General features: G+C 36.5%; 1 protein-coding gene across 4 annotated transcripts in view; it reads right to left on the bottom strand.

Moving 5' to 3' along the window:
- CSTPP1 (centriolar satellite-associated tubulin polyglutamylase complex regulator 1) overlaps positions 1–25,880 on the bottom strand; it is a 170,260-nt gene extending 144,380 nt beyond the window's left edge. For 3 of the 4 annotated variants that reach the window (XM_072969891.1, XM_072969890.1, XM_006212283.4), the window contains exon 1: positions 25,694–25,880. In XM_072969891.1, the coding sequence (XP_072825992.1) occupies positions 25,694–25,739 (46 nt within the window). In that variant the 5' untranslated portion in view covers positions 25,740–25,880. The remainder of the gene's footprint in view (positions 1–25,693) is intronic. The other variant, XM_072969892.1, reaches the window with a different exon arrangement.

Below are 25,880 nucleotides of genomic sequence, written 5' to 3'. Positions count from 1 at the left end.
TTATCCCCATTTTACAGCTGAGGAAATTGAGGTTTACAGAGGTTATTCACTTGCCCAAGGTCATATAGCTAATAAAGCAAACCAAGACTCAAAGCTGTCTAATGGCAAATTCCTCTCTGTTCTTCTCATTTTTCTCACCCCTTACTCCTGTGTCTTTTGTGATTGAAACCCAGCTTACTCTCAAAATATCACAATGACCACATTCACCCACTGGAGGACCACTGAAGTATATTACTGTCTCCATTTTAATCATTTGGAGTCTTTTGTGTATAATTTTAGAACATTCAAGAAACTCCTATAGCTCCCCTGAGGGTTTATGGCCTATATGTCAAAAAAAAAAAAAATTCAGAAACCCAGATCTCTCTTCCCAGAAGCACATGGTCAGTTTTCTTTCACAATGATGATCTATCAAATCCCAACCCCAAAATTCCTTGTCCTCTTCAATTTCCACTGAACACACTACTCCTCTTCACCAGGACGGGAAATCACTTATGTCCTCCCACAGATTGTCCCACTGGCCTCTCTTTTTGTACTTAACTTGGAATCAGTAGCCAGTCCCTCATCACTATTCTCACCACTGCTCCTGAATTATAAAAGCTTCAGGAGTAGAAGGACTTTAAGGTCATTTCATTCAACTCTCATCATTTCACAGGTACAGAAATTGAAGTCATTCCTCATTGTTTTCACTCTTGATTCACTGATGGAAAGTCCTGGGGCTTGCACAAAGGCATCTCTAAAGTTCTCCATATTTCCATCTATAACCACATTACCAAAGTTTTTCTGCATACAAAGCAAGCAAAATAAATCATGATAACAACTGAATTATTTTCAAATATTTTTTCATACTCCTTGGATGGCCTTAAATTTTTAAAAAGGATAATCAAATGACATTATCCAGGCTTCTTTTATCCCACTGATAGTCCTTTGAGGCCTCTGATACCAATCACACTTCAGGAACAACTACAGATAAATAGTTTTTGTCCTATAGTAAGTGCTAATAAGTATAATGAAGTATTAGATTTCTTTAATATAATGCTTGGCTGGAAGATAATATAAATACTGATAATCAGATTACTGAATTATACTGAACCCTCAACTCGAAGACAACCAGATGAGGCAAATTATTACATGCCTCTATGACAAAAGGCAGAAAAAGAGAGTATTCTAGGAAAAGTAAAAAAGGAGGATATTTTAGGAGAAAAAAATGGCAAAGCTCAACAGTATTGGAAACTTGGAGAACCAAAACATAATCATATCAAATGGATTTAAAAGAACTGGTTGAATAAAATAAAATTCTTCCCAAGAATAGAGGGGGAAAGGGGTAAATTGGGACAGAGTGGGAACAATTCCTCTCAATGTATGCCTTATTATATATCTTTTGAACCTGAGAATGTGTAACCTAGTCTCTCTCTCTCTCTCTCTATATATATATATATACATATAGCAATAAGCATATATTCATACTGTGTATGTACACATATTCTAAAAAGATTTCAGGGTGAGACAATGTGGATTCTTATAACTGATATAGTAGTATTAATAAAGCGTTTATACAATAGGACTTTGATTTCCTCGGAGATGAGAAAAGGCTAAACTAAAAGGAACTAAACACATTTATAGATGAAAGGCTTCAAAATTAAACCAATATACCCCTCGTATTTTTAGGGTTTTTCCTTTCTCATTTTTCTTTCCTTTTTTATTTACTCATTATATTTTTCAAAATTTAATGTAGTATTTTGTTTCAGCATTAGAAATATTTCTTTATGCAAATGTTGCCAAGTATAAAAATATAACCCTAGAATTTTCCGTTTTCCCTACCCAAATCACTTTGCCATCTCCCTAAGGAGATATATTCTCTTTGATTCCTTGCCTAATTTTTCCAATCCACAGTGATCTCCTTTTCTTCCTGAACTCCTATTACTTATTACATAGCATTTGGTTTCATACTGACTCAAAGTGTTCTGCTTATTTATCTGTTAATATCCTCAACTAAATTACAGTAGAGTTGAAGATATTACTTTATTTGTTTAATAATTATTCAATACCTAAGAGCATGGTCCTTGTCCTTGAGAAGCTTATTTACCATCTATTAGAGAAGCAGACATACAAATTAACAATACAGTATGATAACTGTTACAAAGGAGGTTTACAAAAATTGTAAAAAGAGAGTACCATTGTCTGTCTGGGAGAAAGCATTTCAAAGGATGTGAAAGAATTTTCCAGGTGAACAAGTGGAGGGGAGATATTTAATACAGACATATCAGCACATGCAGAAGAATCAAGATGTGAAAAGCATGGTAGATCTGGAAAGCTACAAATAGTTCAGTATTGCTAAGAGATAAGACTGGACAGCATCATCATCATAAAGGGTCTTATAAAGAGCACAGATTGCAGAAAACCACTGAAGGATTTTGAGCAGCTAGTGACAATCAGATCACTATTTCTGGAAAATCACTCTGGCAGCACTGTGGAAGGACTGGAGGGAAAAAAATTAGAGGTACAGATACAAGTAGAACAGCTGTTAAAATAGCCTAGGGCAGAAACATTAAAGGCCTGAATTAAGAAGGTAGCAATGGGAATGACAGATCAAAACAAAAGAGGAAGAATCAATGGAAGTTGGTAATCAGTTGGATATGAGAGGTAAAGGATGGGAAGGAATTTAGGATGATTTCATTTGGGAATATGATGGTTCCATTCACTAAGACCAAAATACAGGAGGAGAAGTGTGTATTATATCCCTTATGTATCTTTTGCAGTATCAAGCATAGTGCTGAGCACACACATAGTCAGCTCATTCTGTTGGCCAACTGGCTGCCTTGAAAAAAAGACCACAGAACCTTCTGCCTAATGACCTCAATTGGTTACTCTCCTAAATTTGACATCAATCATTATGCCTTGATAGGATTCTTGGACGCAGGATAACTAAAGTGGACTAATTCTATGTATCTGCCTGAAAGTATAAATGAAGGGATCAAACTAATGTACCAATCTGAATGCTTGTTGACGTATCCACTGATCTAGGGTAGGACATGCAAGGATAGGATAGAGTGTTTCCAGACACAATCCTAGCATCTGAAGAGATGTACTGTTATCTTTAATGCTGGACCATTGTTATTTTATTTTAGTTTGGTTTTTTCTTTGGTTTTGGTAGGGGCTAGATAATTAGGTTTATTTATTTATAGAGGAGGTACTGGGGATTGAAACCAGGATCTCATGCATGCTAAGCACGTACTCTACCACGGAGCTATACCCTCCCCCTGGACCACTGTTGTAAACAGGGTAAGGTCTTAACGACTTTCATAACTTGAACAATAATATTCGTAATGCCCCTGAAAGTTTACTAAATACTTTCACATACATTATCTCATTGAACCTTGCAACAAACCTAGGAGTCAGATAAGGCTGGGATTATTATCTCAATTTTACAAATGAGGAAATTGCCCAAGGTCATACAGTTTATAAATGGTAGAGCAAAAACTTGAACTTTAATCTCATAAGTTTAATGAGATTAAATCTCATATTTTCCACTGAATCATAGAGGGATAATTCTTAGAAAAATTCTTAGAGATACTCAGAAAGTTTAAAGCAACCATGATTAATTTAATACTAATTAATTATATGAACATAAATTACCATGATTGCAAAACAGACCACAAATCAATGTCTTGGTATTTCATAGAACTTGCATAAAAGCTTTTAAAAACTAATTTTTCCACTTACCAGCTGAGGAAGCATTGTTAAATTTTAGAACTGATGACAAGACTATTTCCTTTGATCCTGCATTTTGCACTAGAGAAGAAAATGAACAAATGAGGGGCAGCACATGAAGTAAGAGGTAGCAAACGGGAAGCAGAACCTCCCTTTAATGGCCTCTTTTCTTTGGACAGCCTAGGTCAGATCCTATCCAGTTCTACCTGGTGGTGGTATAAGACATTTCTGCAATTGCTACCAGTAATCTCTTAGCAGAAAGTTATGCTGCTCAAATAATCCAACTCTTTTTTAAGGAAAGGGGAACTGACAAACAATGAATTGATCCCAGGCCTGAATTGCCATCCCACAGAGAGGTACCCAGGCTCAACAGCCTAAGCAAGAGAGTCTTGTTATGAGACCAGGTTTCTAGTCCTTGTCTTACAGATGGCTCCTTGAGGCACTATGCAACATATTTAAACCCTTGCCCCCAACTCAATTTCCTCATTAGATTATGGGGGGAAAGGACACTTTGACTCTCCAGAACTATTTGGAAGTCTGATTAAGCATAAGTGAACATTTTGCTTTTATAATATTTAATATAAATAGATCCAGAGAATGAAATTACTGTATTCTCTTCTACTTCTCTGAATTTATACTTTGTCTTTACAAAATAAAATGACTCAGTTGAGAGCCTCATTATTGGACCTAGTTTTAAGGAAAAGGTTAAACTGAGGAGAAAGATATGAATGGTACTAGAGGGAGAAGGAAAAGATCAAAGAAACTTTATTTTCAGTTTCATTTTCTTGAGATTATAAAAGCATAGAGCTAATAGCAACCTTATTAGGTCGTCTAGTTTAATACTTTTTTTTAAATTAGGAAATCAATATTGTCATTGCATTTTAAAACATTACTTAAATACAGAATTGCTTTATCTTAAAATAGAATGTGTATATCTCTGTGGTCCCTTCTCATCTTCACCAGAATCCATAGGTTTATATTGGAGTTCCACTTTTCTTTGGTTTATTTCTACATGTTTTTTCACATATATATATTTAGTGATATAATGGGGGATTCCACTGTATTAATCTATCTCAGTTTGCTTCTGGATTATTCCAGGTTTTATTAAAGATATTGTGGCTATAAACATTTTTATACAATTTCTTTTCTTTTTTGAACTACTTCCTTAAGATATATTCCCAGAAGTAGGGCTTTAGGATCCAAAGATAAAAGTCATTTTTATGGCTCTTGTTATATATTGTCAAATTGCTCATAGAGACTATATACCACCTTCAAGAAAAGGAGGACACTAATTTCTTTGCAGACATTTCAATATAAAGCTTTTTGTTTTAACTAACTCTAAAATATCTTAATTTGCAAAGCTGAAATTATCGGTGAACCTGAATATTTAGTTAGGTTATCTTTCCTCTTATGTGGGCTTTATAATTTAGTTGTAAAAGCAACACGTGAACAATATAGAAGGGTATAAACTAAAAAGTGAGGCTTCCTCGTTTGTAAGCACTCTCTTAATTCAATTTTTCAGAGTATCACTGTCAACAGATTGTTCTACATCTTTCCAGAACTTTTTCTATGTGTGATCATCCATATACTTGCAAATGTTTGTTAATTTGGTTTTTTTACAAAATGTAACCACATTCTACATATTCTGTAACTTTTTTTGTCACTTAGTACTTAACATACATCCTTCCACATCAATTTATCTAACTCAGTCTTTTCAACGGCTGCATGGTAATACCTATTATAAAAATACCATTATTTATTAACCATTTGCTTACTGATGGGCATGCAGATTGACTCTGATTTTTCTCTTAATGAATTTAAAGTATTTTAATATTTTAATTCAACTAGAATTCACTGCACCATATGGTATGAAGTGTGAATCTAAATTTATTTCTTCCAGATTCCTTCCAATTACCTCAACTAATGAATTTTTCACATTATTTTGTTACATTGAGTTTGTCACAAATTAAATGGATATGTACTCTGACATCTATTTCTGGGAACTCAGTTCTACTTCACTTGCTTATTTTTAGGTTAAAAACTAACATAATTTTTAAAAACTTTCTATTTAAGTATAGTAGTATACAGAAAAGTATGGATTTAAGTATAGTAATACACAGAAAAGTATGAATTTGCATTTATAATCAGCACTGTAGACAACGTCTTAGAGCCTCCTTCTAGCTTTAAGTACCCCAAGGGTAAATATATATATTGGTTTTTCCTGTTTTCAAGATATGAAATCATGTAGTTTTTTGTGTCTGGTTTCTTTCATTCAACATTAAACTTCTTAGGTTCATCCATACAGCTATGAGCAGTTGCTCATTAATTCTCACTGCAGCGTTAATATTCCGTTATTGAACATGCCACGATTTATTTATCAATTTCCTTGCTGACAGCAGTTTTTTCAGTTTCCAGTTTGGGCCTATTATGAATGAAGTCACTATGTGCACTCTAGCATAAGTATTTTAGTAAATTTATGCCTGCATTTCAGTTAGTTCTATGCCTAGAAGTAAATGACCGAGCCATAGGGTATGAGTATATTCAGCTTTAGTATATACTGCCAAAGAGCTTCTCTGGTTTGCAGATGGCAGCCTTCTTGCTGCATCCTCATGTGGTGAAAAGACAGATTATCTCTTTTGTGTCTCTTCTTAAAATCTCATGATGAGGGCTCCACCCTCATGACCTAATTACTTCCCAAAGGCCCCACCTCCAAATACCATCACATTGGGGATTAGAGCTTCTACATAGGAACAGGGCATAAGGAAACTTTCAGGTGATGAAAATGTTACATATCATAACTGAGGTGACGATTACATGGCTGTATACATACATCAAAGCTTATTAAATTTTACCCTTGTAATTGGTGATTTTTATTTATGTAAATTATACATTCATAAAGCCAACAAAAGAAAAAAAGATGACCGTTTTTTCTGAGTTAATGACAAACTTTGTAATTTATGAACTATTTCTTTCTGAAAGCTAAAAAAAATCACCAATTTGTTTGCATACTTTAATTTTTATTATTTAATTCTATTTTATATTTTCTTTGGTTTGCTACTTTGCTCCTTTTCTATATCCTTTAAGTATAAATGTAATTATCCTTTTATTTCTTATTAATTTAAATATTTATAACAATTTTTTTCTAAGTATTGCTTTGGCAAATGCCTATAGATTTTAATTGTGCTCGGGTTAAAAAATAGTTTATTGTTACTTCTCAAATAAAGCTCTGCCACACTCACCCACTTCAGCCAGGACTTGGCTTACATCACAGACAATTTGTTGCAGCTCCCCACCAGGTGCAAAGCCTCGGACTTCTTCTAATGCCAGGCCTGGGCTGGGCCCACGAGGCAGCTCTCTGCCCAAGGGAGGACTCTGGCTTTCTGGAGACCCAGGCCCAGGCCAAAAGCAGTGAGCATTCCAGGAGCCAGGATGGCACAGCACCCAACCCTACCACCCTCAGGGTATATCCTAGGGCCTTGCTGATACTGTTTTCTATTGACTCCCCACCTATTTCTACTTAACCATCATTTAAGAGCACCTAGGGTCAAAAACAAACAAACAAACAAGAAACAATTAACCCAGTTGTAAAGGAAAGTCATTTTTAAAATACCCTTGTGATTAGGTACTTTTAAATTATACTTTCCTTATCTCTAATTTTATTGCATTGTAGCTTGAGGATGTTATATATAATTTCTGCCTTTTATTAACCAAAAACTTCTTTGTCCTGTGTATATGATAAATGTTCACAAAAGATCCATATATCTTTAATTCTCAAAATTTTCCATTTAGTCTTTTCCTAAATGTTTTAATTTTATCTTAGTGTTTATAATGTCAGATTTATCAAAAAGAGATACTAATTATACTTTCTTCCAAAATGAAGACAAATAAAATAATATACCTAAATGTACTTTGTAAATAATAAAGCACTGCACAGTATCAGTTATTTATGTTTTGATGACAGTCTAATTCATTTAAATTTAACATAGTATTTGTTTAATTTATGCTTCATTTACTTATTCAAACATTGTATGGAAAATCTAGTACACGCTAGGCACTGGGAAAAATGAAAACAAACAGAACCATTTTTTTTGGTCCATCAGGAGACTAATAAGCAAACTGAGAACTACAGTATAGTAAAAACTATAGTAAAGGTGTACCTTTAAAATGGAAACCTAGTCCAAACAGAAATAACCAAAAAAAGTCTATTTGGAAGAGGAGAGAGTTGAAGCAAACCCTGAACAAGTAGGAACCCATCCTAATATTCATATAGAATCTCAAGGGACCCTGAATAACCAAAATAATCTTGAAAAAGAACAAAGATGGAGGACTCATCCTTCCAAATTTCAAAAGTTACTACAAAGTTACAGGAATCAAAACAGTGTGGTACTGGCATTAAGATAGACCAAAAAAACCAAAAAACAAAAAACCAAAAAACACCAATGGAATAGAACAGAGAGCCTAGAAATAAACCCTCATATATATGTCAAAGGATTTTTGACAAAGTTGCCAAGACTATTCAACAGGGAAGGGCAGTCTTTTCAACAAGTGGTGATGGGAAAGGGGATCCAAATACAAAATGAACTCAAAATGGATCAAAGACCTACATGTAAAAGCTAAAACTATAAAACTGTTAGGATAAAAAAATAGGTATAAATCTTTCTGACTTTGGTTTAGATAACAGTTTCTTAGACATAACACTTCAGCATAAGCAACCAAAGGAAAAAAATAAAGAAATTAAACTTCATAAAAATTTAAAACTTTTGTGCTCCAAAAAACACTATCAAGAAAGTGAAAAGAAAACACACATAATGGAAGAAAATATTTGCAAATCATGTATCTGATAAGAGTCTAGTATCCAGAATATGTAAAGAACTGTTACAATTCAACCCAACTGAAATAAAAAGACAACCCAACTGAAAACAGGCAAAGCATTTGCATAGACATTTCTCAAAAGAAGACATACCAATGGCCAATAAACCCATGAAAAGATGCTCAGTATCATTAGTCATTAGGGAAATACAAACAAAACCTCAATGAAATGTCACTGTACACCTCCTGGAATAGCTAAAATAAAAAGGACAAATAATAACAAATTTTGGAAGTGATGTGGAGAAATTGGAATCCTTACACACTGCTAGTGGGTAAAATGGTGTGGACACTTTGGAAAACAGTTTGGCAGTTCCTCAAAAAGCTAAATATAAAGACCCAGCAGTTCCACTCCTAGGTATATACCCAAAAGGAATTTAAATAGGTGTTCAAACAAAAACTTGTACACAGCTATTCATAGCAGCCTTATTCACAGTATCCAAAAAGTGGAAACAATCCAAATGCCCATCAATTGATGAATGAGTAAACAAAGTGGGTATATCCATATAACCAAATACTATTTAGCCATGAAAAGGAATGAAGTACTAATACATACTGCAACATGGGTGAACCATAAAGGCATCTAAGTGAAAGAAACCAGACACAAAAGATCACATAGGATATGATACAACTGTTTATATGAAATGTCCAGAACAGGCAAATCCAGACAGTCAGAAAATAGATCAGTGTTTGCCAAGAGTTGGGGATACGGGAAAATGAAGGATGACTACCAATTGGTATCGGTTTTTGTTTTGGGATGATGAAAATGTTCTGGAATTAGATTATGGTGGTGGTTGCACAATCTTATAAATAGACTGAAACACACTGAATTGTATAATTTAAAAGGGTAAATTTTAGGTTATGTTAATTATATCTCAAAAAGGAAGGCACACTCATAAAAACAAAGAGTTAAAGAGGGTAGAAGATAAGAGATGTCAAGAAAATTTTGAAAGATGGAAACGGACAAACAAGTAATAACTATTGTAGTAGACTAAAAGAAGCTAAAACTTAAGTGGCTGTATTAAAAGAAAGATAACAAGAAGTAAGCCCACCCTCTTACATAATAGCAGAAAGGCTTAGGAACTATACAAGAACCTCTGATGGCATGGGTATAAATAAAAGTAAAACAGAAAGTTGGTGTTATGGACTGTACGGTGCATGCCCCAAAATTCATATGTTGAAGCACTAACCCACAGTGTGGCTGTATTTGGAGCAAAAAAGTAATTAAGGATAAATGAGTTCAAAAGGGTGGGGCCCAGAGCCAAAAGGATCAGTGTCTTTATAAGAAGAGATACTAGAGAGCTCCCCTACATAACATGTACAAACCGAGAAAAGCCAAGTGAGCACACGGATAGAAGGAGACTATCTACAAGTCAGGAAGAAAGTCATTACCAAAAACCAAGCCCTGCTAGACCTTGATCTTGACTTTGCAGCCTCCAGTACTGTGAGAAAATTAATTTCTGTTGTTTAAGTCATACAACTTGTGATCTTTCATTGTGGCAGCCTAAGTTAACTAATATAGTTGGGTGAAAAACCTACATAAGAAGCAGTTATATTTCTAGATCCTGTCCCCAACCTTACATAGCAAAGTTACTATCCTTCCTTCACTCAAATATTGACATTAAAGGTTTATTCTCTACTAAGAGGCTGAATCACTAGGACTTTGAACATGGGCACATCAAGAACAGCTGAAGATAGAGATTCTCAGATGATTACATTAAAGTCTACCTACTGATCTGTAAGACCCTCCCCTGCTCAGCACTTAAACAGATATCCAAGAAGCACCAGAAGCTTTAGGAAAGCTTTTTTAATGAAAAACACATCAAAAATAACAAACAGAAATAAAGAAACTCAGAAGAAAAAGAAAACTCAGGAGACTTACACATAAGCAAAAAACCAAACCAAACCAAAACACAAAACAACAAAACAAGAAAAGAAACACCACAATTAATATTCTCAGAAAGGCAAGATAAAATCTTGTATTCATGAACTCAGAAATAAAAATAAGTGAGTAGAAATTTAAAATATAATAGTAGATATTTTTAGAACTCAACAGAATTGGAAAGGTCAAACATACTCACATAAAATACAACCAAAAAAATATGGCAAAGAAGAAAGGTAAGAAAATTAGAGCATGAATCCATAAGGTCCAATAACTGAGTAAGAACAGTTCCAGAGATAGACATGAGAAAATGTCAAATATACAATTCAAGAAAACTCAGAATTGTAGGATATAAACTTCCACACTGAAAGGGTCTCAAGACAATGAATGAAAGAAGATCCAAGCCAATGGACATCTTGAAGAAATATCACAAATCTGAACGGCATTCAAATTCTCAACAGCAATATGGAAATCTAAAAGATAAGAGAGAAATGCCTTTAAAATTCTAAGGGAAAATTATCTGCAACGTAGAATTTTATACCTACACCAACTATGAATCAAGTGTAAAGGTAGTGGAAAGACATTTTCAGGGCCACAGGATGCTCTAAATTTTATTTTGCACACACCCTTTCTCAGAAAGCTACTGGAGGATGCAACCTAACAAAAGCAAGGCATACGTAAGGAAAAAGGAAAACAGAGGCTTCAGGAAATATGGAGTATAACTTGAAGCAAGTAATATCCATGATAGGGATAAAGGATTTAGAGAGTAACCAGGCCAGATTGGAGCAGGAGGACCAATCAGGTGAGGGAGTACTCCAGGAGAGTTATCTTGAAGAAAATAAACTGAAATTTAGAGAATACCTGATGTTCCTGCATGAACTAAGAGGAGACAACCCTTTGATTGGAAAGTTTGGGAAGAAATTAGAGATAAGTTCATAGGAAACCAACCAAAGACAAGGTAATGATTAACTCCAGAAAAGAAAAAAAGAACTATTAAAAAAGGGAAATGTAATCATAGTATACAGACAAGACTAATGTATACATACCCTTTCTTAGTGATAACAAACACTGAATATTGACTTAACCAAAAATCCTAATTTTATTGGAAGGAAGGGAAGTTAAATGGTATAAAAGCACTAAATCCATCATAAGAAGTCATTTGATAACATCTAAGACTGAAAAACCAAGAAGAGCAGTGTAAGAATGTTATTTAAAAATATGCAGCAGAATATCAACAGACATACTGAAAAAATTTGTAAGTAGTTTCTTCTGAGGAGTTGGATTTGGAGGTGAGAAGTTTGTGGGTTATGGTACTGCTGTGTTTTATTAAAACTTTTATAAATCTATTTGATGGATAAAATTCTGTAGCTAATAAAAATAAATATTAAATTAAAATTTTTTGTTCTGTTTGGATTCCCTCTCTTTACCCATTATTTGCAACATCTTGTTTTCCTAGAACAGTTTTTCAATTGTTTCATCTAATTATTACTTTGTAATATTTTTGTATTTTCTTCTTTTACAATTTACATAGTCAACTTTGTTCCTGTTAATATTCTTTGTTGCTTCTTTTTTTCAAAGAATTCATGTATCCTTACTTCAAATATCTTAATGCTGTTCAGAATTTTTGTACTTGTCTCTAGTTGAGCTATTTTCTTTCCCACAGCAAGTAATATAAATTTTCTTTGTTCTCTTATAACTTTCACTTTTGTTTCCCTAACTCCAAGGAGATAACCTTGAATCTTATTTCAAAGACAAAGACGAGGTGGTCAGGTAAAGAACATCAACCTTCAGCTCCATTTCTAAGTAAGCTCCTTCACTGTCCTTACTATCTGTCTCTGCTGTTCAAATACACTTACTTCTTGTACAGCCAGGATTTCTTTCTTTTTCTTTTTTATTGATACATAATTGACAAACGACATTATATTAGTTTCAGGTGTAAAACACAGCGATTCATATTGGGATATATTGTGAAACAATCACCACAGTAAATCTAGTTAACATCCAGCATCACCACACACAGTTACAATTTGTTTTCCTTTGTGATGAGAACTTTTAAGATCTACTCTCTTAGCAACTTTCAAATATACAATACAATATTATTAACTATACTCACCATGCTGTACAATAAATAAATCCCCATGATTCATTTATTGTACAATTGGATCTGTACCTTTTTCCAACCTTCACCCATTTCACCTACCCTCCAACCCCCACCTCTGGCAGCCACCAATCTGTTCTCTGTATCTGAGTCCAGGGTTTTTTATGATATTAAATATTAAGTACATATTAGTGAAATCATATGGCATTTGTCTTTTTCTGTCTAACTTATTTCACTTGGCATAATGTCCTCAAGGTCCACCTATGTTGTTGCAAATGGCAGGATTTCTTTCCTTTTTATTGCTAAATAATATCCTTGTAGACTTGTTTTAAGACCATTTTGGGACTAGATTTCTCACATGGAAATTCCTACTAACTGAGAAAAATCTTGCTTATAAATTGCTTTCAAATATAATAAAATGTTTGTCCACACTAAATGTAACAATAAAAGTGACATTATATTATGTTTTATAAATACATAATTAAACCTTTACCCATATTTTAGGGTCAATAAATATTGTTTAGGTATCAAATATTTTCAAAGATCTCAAAACAGCTTACAGATTAGGCATAATGCCTATAGTGCCAAATGGATAAACATGGCCCTGATTCCCACCTCCGAAAACAATCTTGCACCTCTGCTCTTGATCCAGGAATTCCCTCCCACCTCTTTTGAGAAAGCATTCCATCATTTAATCATCCTGTTCTTCTCCTGGATCTCCCCTCCCTCCTATAATGGCTCCCTTTCCATCAGCCGATAAACATACACATCTAAAAACTTAAAAACAACAATAAACTCTCCCTACTCTTGCTATCACCCCCTCTCCTCCTGCCCCAACCCACCAAGTTTCTGGAAACAAATCTAGCCTACCTATTTTCTCAGTTCCCTCACCCTTCCCATTTACTCTTCAATCCAGGAAAATCTGGCATCCTGCCACACTACTCCACTGAAACTTCTCACCTAATGCCACTAGCAATCTCTTTTGCAGCTCCTATCATATTTGACCTCTCTGAGGCCACTGATATCACTGAACACTCCCTGCACCTTGAAACTCATTCCTCCCCCGGTTTCTGTGCCACCACCTTTTCCTTGTTCTTCTAAATCTCTTACCAACTATTCTCAGCGGAGGAAGATAAATATCTTTATTGTAAAACTAGTTCTCTGGAGACAAGGTTTAGATTCCTATAATGGGTCTCTAACTCCCACTCAAAAATTTTTTATTTGGCAGCAAAGTAAGCCCCAACACCCAGCAACCAACACAATAATAACGAACTAAAACCCTAACATTACATGTGCTCACTAAAGTGTAGAAAGAGACCGATTCTGATTAGTTGGAAATGTTTACAAAGGACAAAGTGATATGAGAAGTGACAGGAGACAAAGAGTTAAGAAAGAAAATAATAATAAAAAGGGAGCAACCAAGCTCAGTGGTAGCACAAGGCAGAAGAGTGGAGAGCAGAGATAAGGGATAAAATATCTAAGAGGTAGAGGAAGGCGAGGAAAAGTCAAACACCCATGGTACATCTGTGCTTTGCTTCTGAATAAGGGCAAGCAGCTACCAACAATACAACCACCCTGAGTGGGAGAGACATCTCCCCTGCACATACAAGATATGGCAGATTACTGTTGCACCCCCCCAAATATGCGCTCCTATTCTTCTTACACACGATTGTCTGGTTGGACTTCAATTCCCAGGCTCCAGTGCAATTAGTTGGGGCTTTAGATTAAGTTCTCACCTATGAAATGTGAGCACAAGTGATGGTTCCGATGTCTGCCTTATTTGCATAAAAGGTGTTTGCCCTGGACTCATTCCTTCCCCTTTTCCATTCTATAACTAGAAATGGCTACAACTGAGATGTCCTCGGAAACCCAGTGTTTCAAACGGCATGGCTGCCCTGCTCGCCTGAAATCCTACGATGGTGTCCTAGAGGAGATCCTGTCTTTCACCTCTGGGACTTGGGTTAAGTTAGAGAGAAATAAAGTTCTCTCTTGTGTGAGCCATCGCACTGGCAAGGGTGGCATCAGTGGGGGATCTTTTTACAATTGTTGCTCAACCATCACCCTGAGAGATCAGTGGCACAAAATCCCATAAAGTACAAAACCTCAGGGTACCTCAACAGTTTACTGACCTACTAGGAAACACTGGTCTGGAAAGAGGTGAGTTTTAAGCATGGGGAAGTTCTTATCATTAACTAATAACTATAAAACCAGATTTAACTGACATGGATTGAGTGGCACCTAAGCCACTAAATTTAGAATCAGAAGAACTAGAGTTAAATCTTAGCTGCACTATCTGCCATCTATATAAATGATGGAAATTTTACTTAAGTTCTCTGAGTCCCCGTTTCCTAACATCCACCCTCATGAGTAAATGTCACAACTTATCTATAGTACAATATAATAAATGATGTTTAAAATAATGATACCATATCATCAAGAAAATGTAAAATTATGTTCTGTATATTATACCAAAAAGTCTAGGGAAAATATCACATGTTCTGAAGAAATTTCTGTTAAAATATTAGTTCGTTAATATTTTATGAACTTTATAGGGACTGAAAAGGAAAGAGAGCCTTAAGAAGTAGGACCTGAGAGCAAAGTAGCTAACAACACAGGCTTTAGAGTCAGATAAACCTCACTCAAGCTTCACCTCCACATTTACTAGCTTGGTGACCTCGGGCAGGTTACATAACCTAAATTTCAGTTTCCTCATGGAAAACTGGGGATCAGGCTGGTACCTATCTTACAAATATCTTGTAAGGACTGAATGATATTGCTGCCTATCTCCAGACCTCCTGGATATAAGAATGACTACAGCTGGGATACCAAGAACATCTATTTGAATATATTTCCAACTTAAGACAGAATTTGGGGGGCTGTACTACTTAGAAGTTGGAATAATATTTATGTATAAAGGAAAATGTAAGAGAAATAATCTCTGGTAATGGTTTAGAATTTAAATGAAATAATGTTTCCCATTTTGTGACATCTAATAGAAAACGAAATCTGGGAAGTGAAGCTACCTAAATGCTACTATACTTGGAAACAAAAGATGAAATTCTAAACTAGAAAATTAACCTGAGGGGTCTTCTCGGGTTGTGTTGCCTAAAATCTTATGAAAATACCAACAAAAATGGAACCAGGGATGTCAGTGATAATTTTGCCATTTAAAAATACAAATTATTTTCTGGTGTTCCTTCTCCTCTAAAGATAACAACCAAGGCTGTTTTTATTACTTGGCTGAGTTTAAGAACTTTCCAGTTAGGGAACCCAATGTCAGGTCCTTCAACAATAATTATTTTCTCTTAGCTACTAAGAAATGATAAGAAAAGTTCACAGTGTGAGACAAATCAATCACTTCTTTTTCTTATAAGTTTGTTTCTTCTTTAGAAACATGAGATCAAAACCAAATATTTACTGGAAGAACAAAGGTCAAAACAGTGCCTACCTATGTCCAGACATGGCAACAGAGATAAGCAAGACTCCAAAGACTATTCGTAGGCATAACCTTGAAGAGAAAAAAGGCAGGGCCATTCTTCCTGGAGACCTAACCTATTTTCTTCTACCTGTATTTTCACTATCCTCTACCATGCCAGCCCTTGAAGATAAGGCAAATGACTGATGGCATATGTAAGACTTTATAAGTTAATTATGTGCACAAATATCAGGTTTGGAGGTTTGCAGACTACGAAGAAAGACAATCAATTTTAGGTCTCATTAAATAGTTTACATTAAGATACCTGACATACATTAATTAATTCATCCTCTCAACCTCCTGTGCGGTAGCTTTTATCAACTCCATGTGTTGGGGAAATTTGATCAAGGAGAAAAATAATGGTATTTTCTATTTACAAAACACTTCTCTTATAAAGAGCTCGACATGTTTATCTTCTCAATCTTCTAACATTCCTGTGAGGTAGGTGGTAATATTTTCTTTTCTTATATGTAAAATGCTATGGCTTAAGGAGCTTAATGCCTTACATGGTAGTGTGTATTTACCCATTAACTACAACATACTGCTTGGGATTAATACTAGACCATGGACTCAAGTCTGAGCTGCACATGATTCAAAAGTGTCAAGCTTCTAGTTTTCTCTACAGCCATCTTTCAACACCTCACATTCCAAAAAAGACTGGGGTTATGCTTGCTGTTCAAGCTCATGTGCTTGCTGTTTATAAAGCTTATTATCATTTCTCTAAACTGGACTATTTAAGTTTTGCCCAAATGCCTGAAAACTAAGTTATTTTTTTGTTTACTGCCTGTGCACTAGTATCGTAAATGATGTCATCAGGAATGTACAAAACTCTTCGACAAAGCTTCAGGGCCAATAAAAGCAACTCACTTGGGGAAGAGTGTGTTTCTTCTTCTTCCCCAACCCCCGCCCCCTCCCTTTTTTTTTTTTTTTGAAGTAGGCATCACACAAAAAGATGACTCATTAAGCCCAAAAGAGTTGACTGTGCCATGTAAGGGCTTCTTATGCAGCCTCCACAAAGAGACCTGAGTGGCAGCATAAGGCCTCCTCTTCTGTGCATTTTCCTCCAGGCAGAATGTGCATTTGTGTGGCTACATACACAATTATAATCTCCCTTGAAAGGCAACTCCTTCCATATGACAGGCTGAACAGTGGCTAGAGTGCTAGCCTCATGTTGCCAGTGCAGTTAACATGCTGAAATACCAGACACATTTAATCTCTCCTTTCTGAAAAACTAAGATAGGACAGAAGAAACGAAGCTGGAAAGAACTCTGCACAGAGAGGAGGCCAGCCCAAGCGCCCTAACTCACTTTCTCAAGGGCTGAGCTTCTTTGTGTGTTGCCTACTTATGTGTCAATTTGCAGGACTTTAGGGCATGAGAACCATGGAGCCGAGTCGTTCTGGCAGCCTCTCCATTTGACAAGCAAAGCCAGAGACATGTGGCCTTTTGGTGCATTTCACATTCAAAAGTGTTATTGTTTCAAGCATGCCTGTTTTAAAATATATAATTTTCCCATTTAGCGCACATGTTGTATGTAAGTTGGTCACCGGAGTTCTGCCACATGATTAAAAAAAAAAAAAAAAGGCAAGGCCTCTAATGCAGCCCTACCCCTGCCAGATACCTCTGCTTACGGGGGGCCGGAGAGGCCATCCCAGGTGAGAGAAGTCTGAATTTAACAAACACCTGTATGAAGGACTGGGCGCAAACAGATTTCTGTCCAAGATTATAGAAACCAAAGCTTGTGTTTTATCACAATTACCTGTAATCTCCAGGCCAGATAATAGTATTAACCAGACCTTGAGCTACACAATAGGACAGCTGGAAAAAGGCTCTTACTCTCTCCAAAGAACAGCGCTTTTAAAAAGCTAATTCAAGGAAGAAAAAGAAAGGGCTCTGAAAGTGCCTTCTCAAACAATATTTACTTTTACTGGGTTCCTGCTAATCAAACAAAACTTAGTCAAAAGCTTTTATGAAAAATACATTGGATGATTTCAGCAGTAATTACTTTGTTTAAAGAAAGGTGCTTAAGAGAAAACATAGCTAATGGGATCAGTAATTTGGGAAGTTCAGATGTGTCTGGGAAAATCCCTCCTCTCTTTGATAAATCATTAAAATTCTGCTCAGAGAAATGTGTTTTGACTTGAAATTCCTATCATAGACTGAGCTATTTCCTAAGGCCCGTAGGGAAGTAGTTCAAGGGCATCCCAACACAGAGGACCCAGGGATCAGTTGACAAGGGTAATTCCAGTCTTAATCAAAGCATACTACTCTGCTCAACTGAAGACAGGATCTCAAGGAGATGCCCCAAAATTGTATAAAATTTCCTTCCTTCATAAAATACCATTTTAAAAATGGATTAAATCTTACTGTTGTGTAACCAAAACAAAGAAAATATGGTATCAACCAAGAAACTAAATTTACTCATTTAGCAAACGTTGTACTTCTGCAAATAATAGTGATCCTCAACTTTTGGACAGCATTCGGAGGAACAATTTTGATCAGTCATCCTTTATTTGTCAATGGAAGGAGGGGGAAAAAAGCCTAGTGTCTCTCACACAGTAGGAATTCAATAACTACTTGTTGAACTGGATTCCTTTCTTCCGTTTGAAAAAAAAAATCATTCTGTTACTTAAAGCAGACTATTCATTTAACAACTGAGCACTTAACTTGGGCCAAGCACTGTGCTAGATTTTGGAGATACTGAGAGAATAAGTCTGCCCTTACAGCTTACATTTAAGTAAGAAACAGACCATAACAAAATGCAAATAGATAGGCAAGATAATTGTGGTAAGTGTTAAGAAAGTCATAAACAGGATGATGAACTAGAGATAAGCTAATGGATCACTAGTCTCTCCTGATCTATTACCACTTTTTAAAACTTTAATTACCTATTCAGCTTCCTAAACTTACTCATTTACCAAATGTGGTATTTAAAACAAATACAAGTGATCCCCAACTTTTGGACAGCATTTGGAGGAAAGATATTAAGATTACTTGAATACATAAATAATAAGCAAGTTAAAAAATTTACAGAACTATTTTTAAACCCAAGAATGACACTGACTTCATCCATAATCAGTTATCCTGGAGAAATGGGGGTTGGTGAGGGTCAACAAACAACATGCCTTAGAACGCACCCACTCTTATCCTTCAACAAAAAGATATTGATCACATTCATTAAGTAGCTTATAGAATCCTTGGAAAGGTGAAAGAAACAGAGTCTAGGCTGAACCTCCATGAACAACTCCCAAAGGCACATCCCAGAACTGGGCCAACTAGGGAACTGCTGCCCCTGCCATGACCAGCAGTGACAGTGTAATAAACTGCTGACCAAACTGGGAAAGCACTAAGATACCTGCATACATACAGTTCACCCACTCTGGAAAGGCATTTACTACATGGTCATTTGGTGTTACAATCATTTATCAGTATGTCCCATCTCCCATCTATGGCGTAAGTTCCTATACAGAGGGACACTTTATATTCATGCTTTGCTTTATAGAGAGAAGGTATTCAGGAAGGAAGAAAGAAAAGAACAACTAGGAAGAAAAGAAAGGAAGGAAAAGGGAGGAAAAATAAAGGAAAGATGATATTGTGAATTACTATTTAAGGGACCAGTTTTATACATTATAAACCTAGTTTCCAAAGATTTAGGAGGTCAGTGTAACATCCATATTATTTCTTCTCCTTTCTGAAACAACCCAAGCACTCTAAAGTCCTAAGAGTATTTCTGTTAACTTGTAAATAGCAATGTTCCCTAGCACAGGGTTGGGTTTGAAAGGTTCACTAATTATATTCAAACAAAAATAAGTTTGCTTATCAGGATTTATCCAAAAGCAGAAAAAGAAACTCTGTCTGGCCGTAAGACAAGTAAATATCATGTTCTATGATATCAGCAAATGCAAAAAAAAAAAAAAAAAGGATTAGTAACACTTAAGAATCTCCAGCATAGAGTCACATGTTAGAACCTTTGCTAAGGCTTGAAGAAACTCTCTTAACCTCATGACTGAAGGGACTATAACAGTGACTGTTAGATGTTGTCTTAGTCCAGGTACTCTGAGAAGCAGACAACAGGACAGGATCAGACATGCAAGAGATATACTGGGGGAAAAGCCCAGAGGGGAAATGGAGAGGGAGCTGGAAGAGGCTGGGAGAGCTGACAGACCACAATGCAGGTTTGACCCTTGTAAAGAAGAGACAGAGACTGAGAGTATTAGACTGCAGTACAGTGGTAGTCCTCTAGCCAAAGTCACCACCAGAGAAGTCACATTTCTCATAAAAGTGGGTCTCTCCACCTAGTCATCTACTGGGAGCAGCCTATGGGAAGTGTGACCTCAGTGTGAACAAGCTGTTGGATTGAGAGCTGGGGTTGGGAGGCAGTTCCCCTCCTTTCCCATCCCCATAGGAGATCTGAGAGGCACAATTTCATGGCTGCCACAGACATATTATATATTTTTATAAAAGCATAGCAATAATAATACCAGCTAATCTTTATTGAGTACCTACCCAGGTGCCCTAAAAGGAAAGATATCTTACTCATCTTTGTATATCCTCTTTTCATAATGTAGGTACGGTGTAGCAGCCAGACATTGCTCTAAAATGTATTGCTTACATGTACGGGGTAAGTTCTATATTATCCACATTTTACAGATAAGGAAACTAAAGCACAGAGAGGTTAAGTAACTTATTCAAGGTCACACAGCTACCCAAAGTACAAAGATTATTGTCATTAAAACTCTCCTAAGTGGCTTCTTTTTAGAAGGTATCTTCCTTGCTGCCTGCCTTTGAGAGATGAGTCCAGTGGCAAGAGAGAACTGGAATTTTACTATTCCCTAATTCATCCTGGTTCCTAGGATGCCCCCTCCTGGTAGAAATGTTAAATTAAGCCCCTGGAGTCACCTGTACTTACTGCAAAATCCATGTAACTTTTGCATGCAGGTCTATGCAATAGTTGGAGCCTCATTTTTGGAGCTGCTCGGGGTATTCATAGCATGGAGTTTAACAATGTGGATTCTGCAGTCAGGCTGCTGGATTAGAATCCTGCCTCCAGGACTTACTAACTAGTAATTTAACACTTTTGTGCTGCAATTTCCTCAGATGTGAAATGGAGATAAAAACTGAAACTATTTTCATGTGCATTTATATATGTAAAACACTTAAAATGTTACCTGGTACATAGTAAGTGCTTAATAAGTCTTAGTTATTGTTGTTAGTGGCTCACATTTGGGGTACTCTGAAGTCAGATTATTCATATTCAGTTTAACACATATGTATGTATACATGCCTATATTGTGAAAGGCAGATATACAATGATGAGTGAGATATAATTCCTGTTCTCAGGAAACTTATTTGCAACTAATGAAACGTTTAAGAGCTCCATTCTTAAAAGGGAAGCAAAATTCACTGCCCTTTGTGGGCAGCAGATGTTTTGGTTTGTTTATTTTTATCTCCTTGGTAGAGAAGGAAAAACAAGAATGGAATCTGATAAACCTGGGTTTGAATCCCTTCTTTGCTATGCATCATCACCTATGTGGCTTTGCACAAATCAGTTATCCTTTCCAAGCCCCAGTTTCTTTATTTGTAAAATGAGGAGATACTATTAATAACTACTAAATAGGACTAATAATAATACCTACCTTATACGGTGGCTGTGAAGATTCAATGCGTGAAGGCACAGTGCTAGGTATATATGAAGTGCTCAAAAACTATAGCTTAAAAATAACTATCCAGTTTACCGTGATTCCTCTAAAAGTACAGTCTCCAAAGAAGACTCTGATTTCCTAGAGTTATCTATTATGCCAATCCACTACCAACCTTAGTGAGAATAAGCAGTTTCCACAGAAACAGAAGAGGCAAATTGGAGCATGAGAAAGCATGCACCTCACCATATTAGGTGGGGTAAAATAATAAACCTCACACCCTCATGCTTATACTCAGGTCAGCATGTAGGTGGTGTGTTTTGCAAACCTGGGACCAGAACAGGCTGCCCTTCGGCTCTGGAGAGCTCTCCACACCCAACCAGACACACAGACACACCTCAGCCTCTGGGAGAAGCTTCCCATAAGTAGCTTTCATAAGACTAGAAACTGTTCAATGGCTCTGTAGTTATTTCATCTCCTTGCCAGACTCTCTCTATTCAGGCCTGGGCATTAACACAGTTTCTATCACTCCATTCTGATGACTGAAGGCATGAACATCATTCAGCTGATTCTGTAATGATGATCTTAAGATCCCAAACCGTTCCAGGCCATGATTACAGGTTCCTAATCCACAAAGTCAGTGGGGAATGAATCAGTTTACCCAACAAGATGAAAGATTGTTTTTTTCACTAGTGGTCAAAAAGGCAAATATAAGCCCTGGCTAGCAGGTAGAAAGGGAAATCTGCAGATATTCACTGAATAGGTATCCCTGCAATTTATACCATAATACTAAAAAGAGGTCTCCAGAGATACTTACAAGGGATATTGAGCTTTCACTTTTCTGTTGCACTGAATACCTACAGCTTTCCTGTGTCTGAAATTTTCTTTTTTCTATATGTACTCTCTTCGCTAGGTCTACACATGTCAGTGACTATAATTTGCTAAAAAGAAGAAGAGGGGGAGGGAGGGAAGGGGAGGAGGGAAAGAGAAGAAAGGAAAAAGAAAAGAAAAGCCAGAAAACCTCCACAGGAATTTAAGTTTTCAAATCAGAAAATATTTCATTAAACTACTAATTACCTCCCCCTGCAAAAAAAATTTCATTAATCTATGTGGGGTGATTTTCAGTGGTCATTAAATGGAAGGTGAATGCTTCAAAACAGTAACAACGTGCTTCTAAAAGAGACCAAACTGTGGTGGGTAGGGTTGTTCTCAACTAAAGACAAAGGCATTTCAGCAGAGTTGTGTGGTTTGACGAACCATGAGGAAGCCAGTGAGCAGTACGACCCTGCTTAGGGCAGTATGAATGTCCAGACAGTGACTGGGACAGAAAGTTAAGACACTTAAATGTGCAACAGAATCTGATGAAGCAATTTGTCCAGAGTTCAAAAATTTGGTAAATGACTAGACACTAAAGCTTTTTCAATCAATCTGAAACTCTGATTCTGTTTAGAGATTCGTTTTCAACATTGCCACTGGATTAGTCTTCCTGAAAAAGCCACTTACGGAGGAACCACCAACTTCTACTCACCAAAGCATCAATATATTAAATATGTCAAGCCTTCGAGGCATATAACTTAAATATGTCAAAAAGGCAAACATTCAAGGAACTGAACAATGGACTAAGCTTTTCAAAACTTCATAGATTCATTAGTACTGGGTAAACAAAATACATAAAATCCTTAGCAAAAGTCTAGACATTGTTAGACACTATTATTATTCATTGGATGCCAAATTATCTATGACATAATGATATTTTGGCTGATTAATAAATGTTGTCAATTAATCTCTCTCTCCCTCCCTCTCCTCTCTCTCTCTCTATACACCTTTCAAAAACCAAATAGCCTTTAAACTTGGTGAAAAGATGCTCAACTTCATAAAAGAAATGCACATTAAATCTACCCTGGGGCTATTTGTCACTTACAGGTAGAAAATATCTGATGGTTTGAGTTTGATATTGTTTGTTGGAAAGATTATGCGGAAACAGGCATTTACGTACCTTGGTGGTGGCAGTGTAAATTGGTACAACCTCTGTGAAAGACAATTTGGCAATATCTATCAATATTTAAAATGCATATACACTGACCCACCAATCTCCCTTTGTGGAATTCATCCTTGCTGCTATACTAGTGATGGAACAAAATTGCAGGTTATTCAGTGGGGTATTTTCAGTAACAGCAAAAGGCTAAAAACAACATGTCTACCAATGAATAACCAGTCAAATAAATTATTTAAATACTATGTTTATTATTTATGTTGCTAAAAATTTTTTAAAAGAATGAGAAAGCTCTCTACTGATACAGAAATCACTCTGAGGTATAGTAAATGAAAAGTGTATTCTCCCTTATATACATAATAAACTAAACTCTGGAAGGATACACAGGAAATCAGTAATAGTGGTTACTAGTAGGAGGCTGAGGGTGGATGGAAACTGGCAGATGGAGGGAAATGGGTTGGAGGAGACTTCTCACTGTAAACTTCTTTATATTTTGTAATCTAGTTTCCATATTACTAATTCAAAAATTTAAACTAGAACTGTTTTTCATTTTAAAAAAGTGCATAGAGGCTTTCCACTGTTATGGCACTGGTTTAATCTATTAAAAGTCTTGCAGATTTAAAAATATGTGTAGCATACATCCATACAATTGAATATTATTCAGTGATAAAAAGAAATGAGCTATCGAGCCAGGAAAAGATATGAAGGGGCCTTAAACGCGTATTTCTTAGTGAAAAAAAGCCAGTCTGAAAAGGTTACATACTGTATTACTCCAACTATATGACATTCTGGAAAAGTAAAACTTGGGAGACAGTAAAAAGATCAGTGGTTGTCAATGGTTGGGGAACAAGGGGAAGGATGAACAGATACAGCACAAAGGATTTTTAGGGCAGTGAAACTATTCTGCATGCCACTATAATGGTGTATACATGACATTATATGTTTGTCAAAACCCATAAAACTACAACACAAAGAGTGAACCCTAATGTAAACTGTGGATTTCATTAATAATAATATATCAGTATTGGTTTATCTATTGTAACAAGATGGTTTTTTTGTTTGTTTGTTTTTTGGAGGGGAAGGTAATTAGGTTTCTTTGTTTTATTGGCAGTACTGGGGATTGAACCCAGGACCTCAGGCATGCTAAGCACGCACTCTACCACTGATCTATACTTCCCCTCAACAAGATGTTAATAGCAGGGGGATCTCTGAGTGGGAGGGAGAGAGAGTATATGGGAGCACTCTATAATATCTGCTTGATTTACTATAAACTTAAAATTGCTATAAAAAATAGTCTATTAATTTTTTAAATGTGTGTGTATACTTACATGTATATGTAAAAGTTCTTTTTTTCATTCAGTAAATGCTTTACACGCTGAAGGTGCTACAGTGTGTGTAAAGTAATACAGCCACAGCCAAAGTGGTAAAAAGATCAGGCTCAGGAGTGGACAGATTAAGTTCTGATCCTAGCTCTACCATTTTCTAGCTGTGTGGCCTTATTTGTGCAAGTTATCTCTTCAGCCTCAGTTTCTCTGTCTGCAAAATGGAAGAAAAACAGAGTTTCCTCCTAGGGCTGTTGTGATGATTCAATAAAGAATCCATGCAAAATGCTTAGTTAGCATAGTGTCTCTTGTAAAAGAAACGCTCAAAAATGTTAGCTGCCGCTATAACGGTTCAATGATTGCTCACAGAACGACTGATGTGGCACTTCAAGGTTCCAGGGTTACTCCACTAGCAGCATATTAATAATACCCCCAGAGGACCCCCAATTCTCAACTCCAACCTATTTCACTTTGAGCACAATCCACATTGCTTGAGCGCTACCCTGTACACTTTAGACATTCTTTACTCCCAGATACTGTTCTCCTCCTCACTGGGCCTCACACGTTCAGGCCCTGGACCGCTCCCCGCTCCCCGCCCTTCCCTAGCCCACCCTACCCATTCCCACTCAGACCCTACCCCCGCCTCCTCCCCAGACCCTGGCCTAATTCGTCTGCACTTCTTTCCTTCCCCGAAGCTGAAGGAAGAGCCTACCCAGATACTCGTAGTCCGGTAGGGCTAGGCGCTCCGGACTCAGCATCCTTTGACCGGGGTAGCTCCAGAGCGCCAGCTCTCTGGCTTCCGGAAGCCAGGTCTCTGGCTCCCGCCGTTGCCATGGCACCCACGAGGCGGGAGGAGAGGCGGGAGGCAGAGCTGGTGTCACGCAAAGAGCCTCCGTATC

Source organism: Vicugna pacos, chromosome 10 (assembly GCF_048564905.1).
Source record: "Vicugna pacos chromosome 10, VicPac4, whole genome shotgun sequence".
Lineage (NCBI taxonomy): Eukaryota > Metazoa > Chordata > Mammalia > Artiodactyla > Camelidae > Vicugna > Vicugna pacos.
This window is presented reverse-complemented; position numbering and strand designations above follow the sequence as displayed.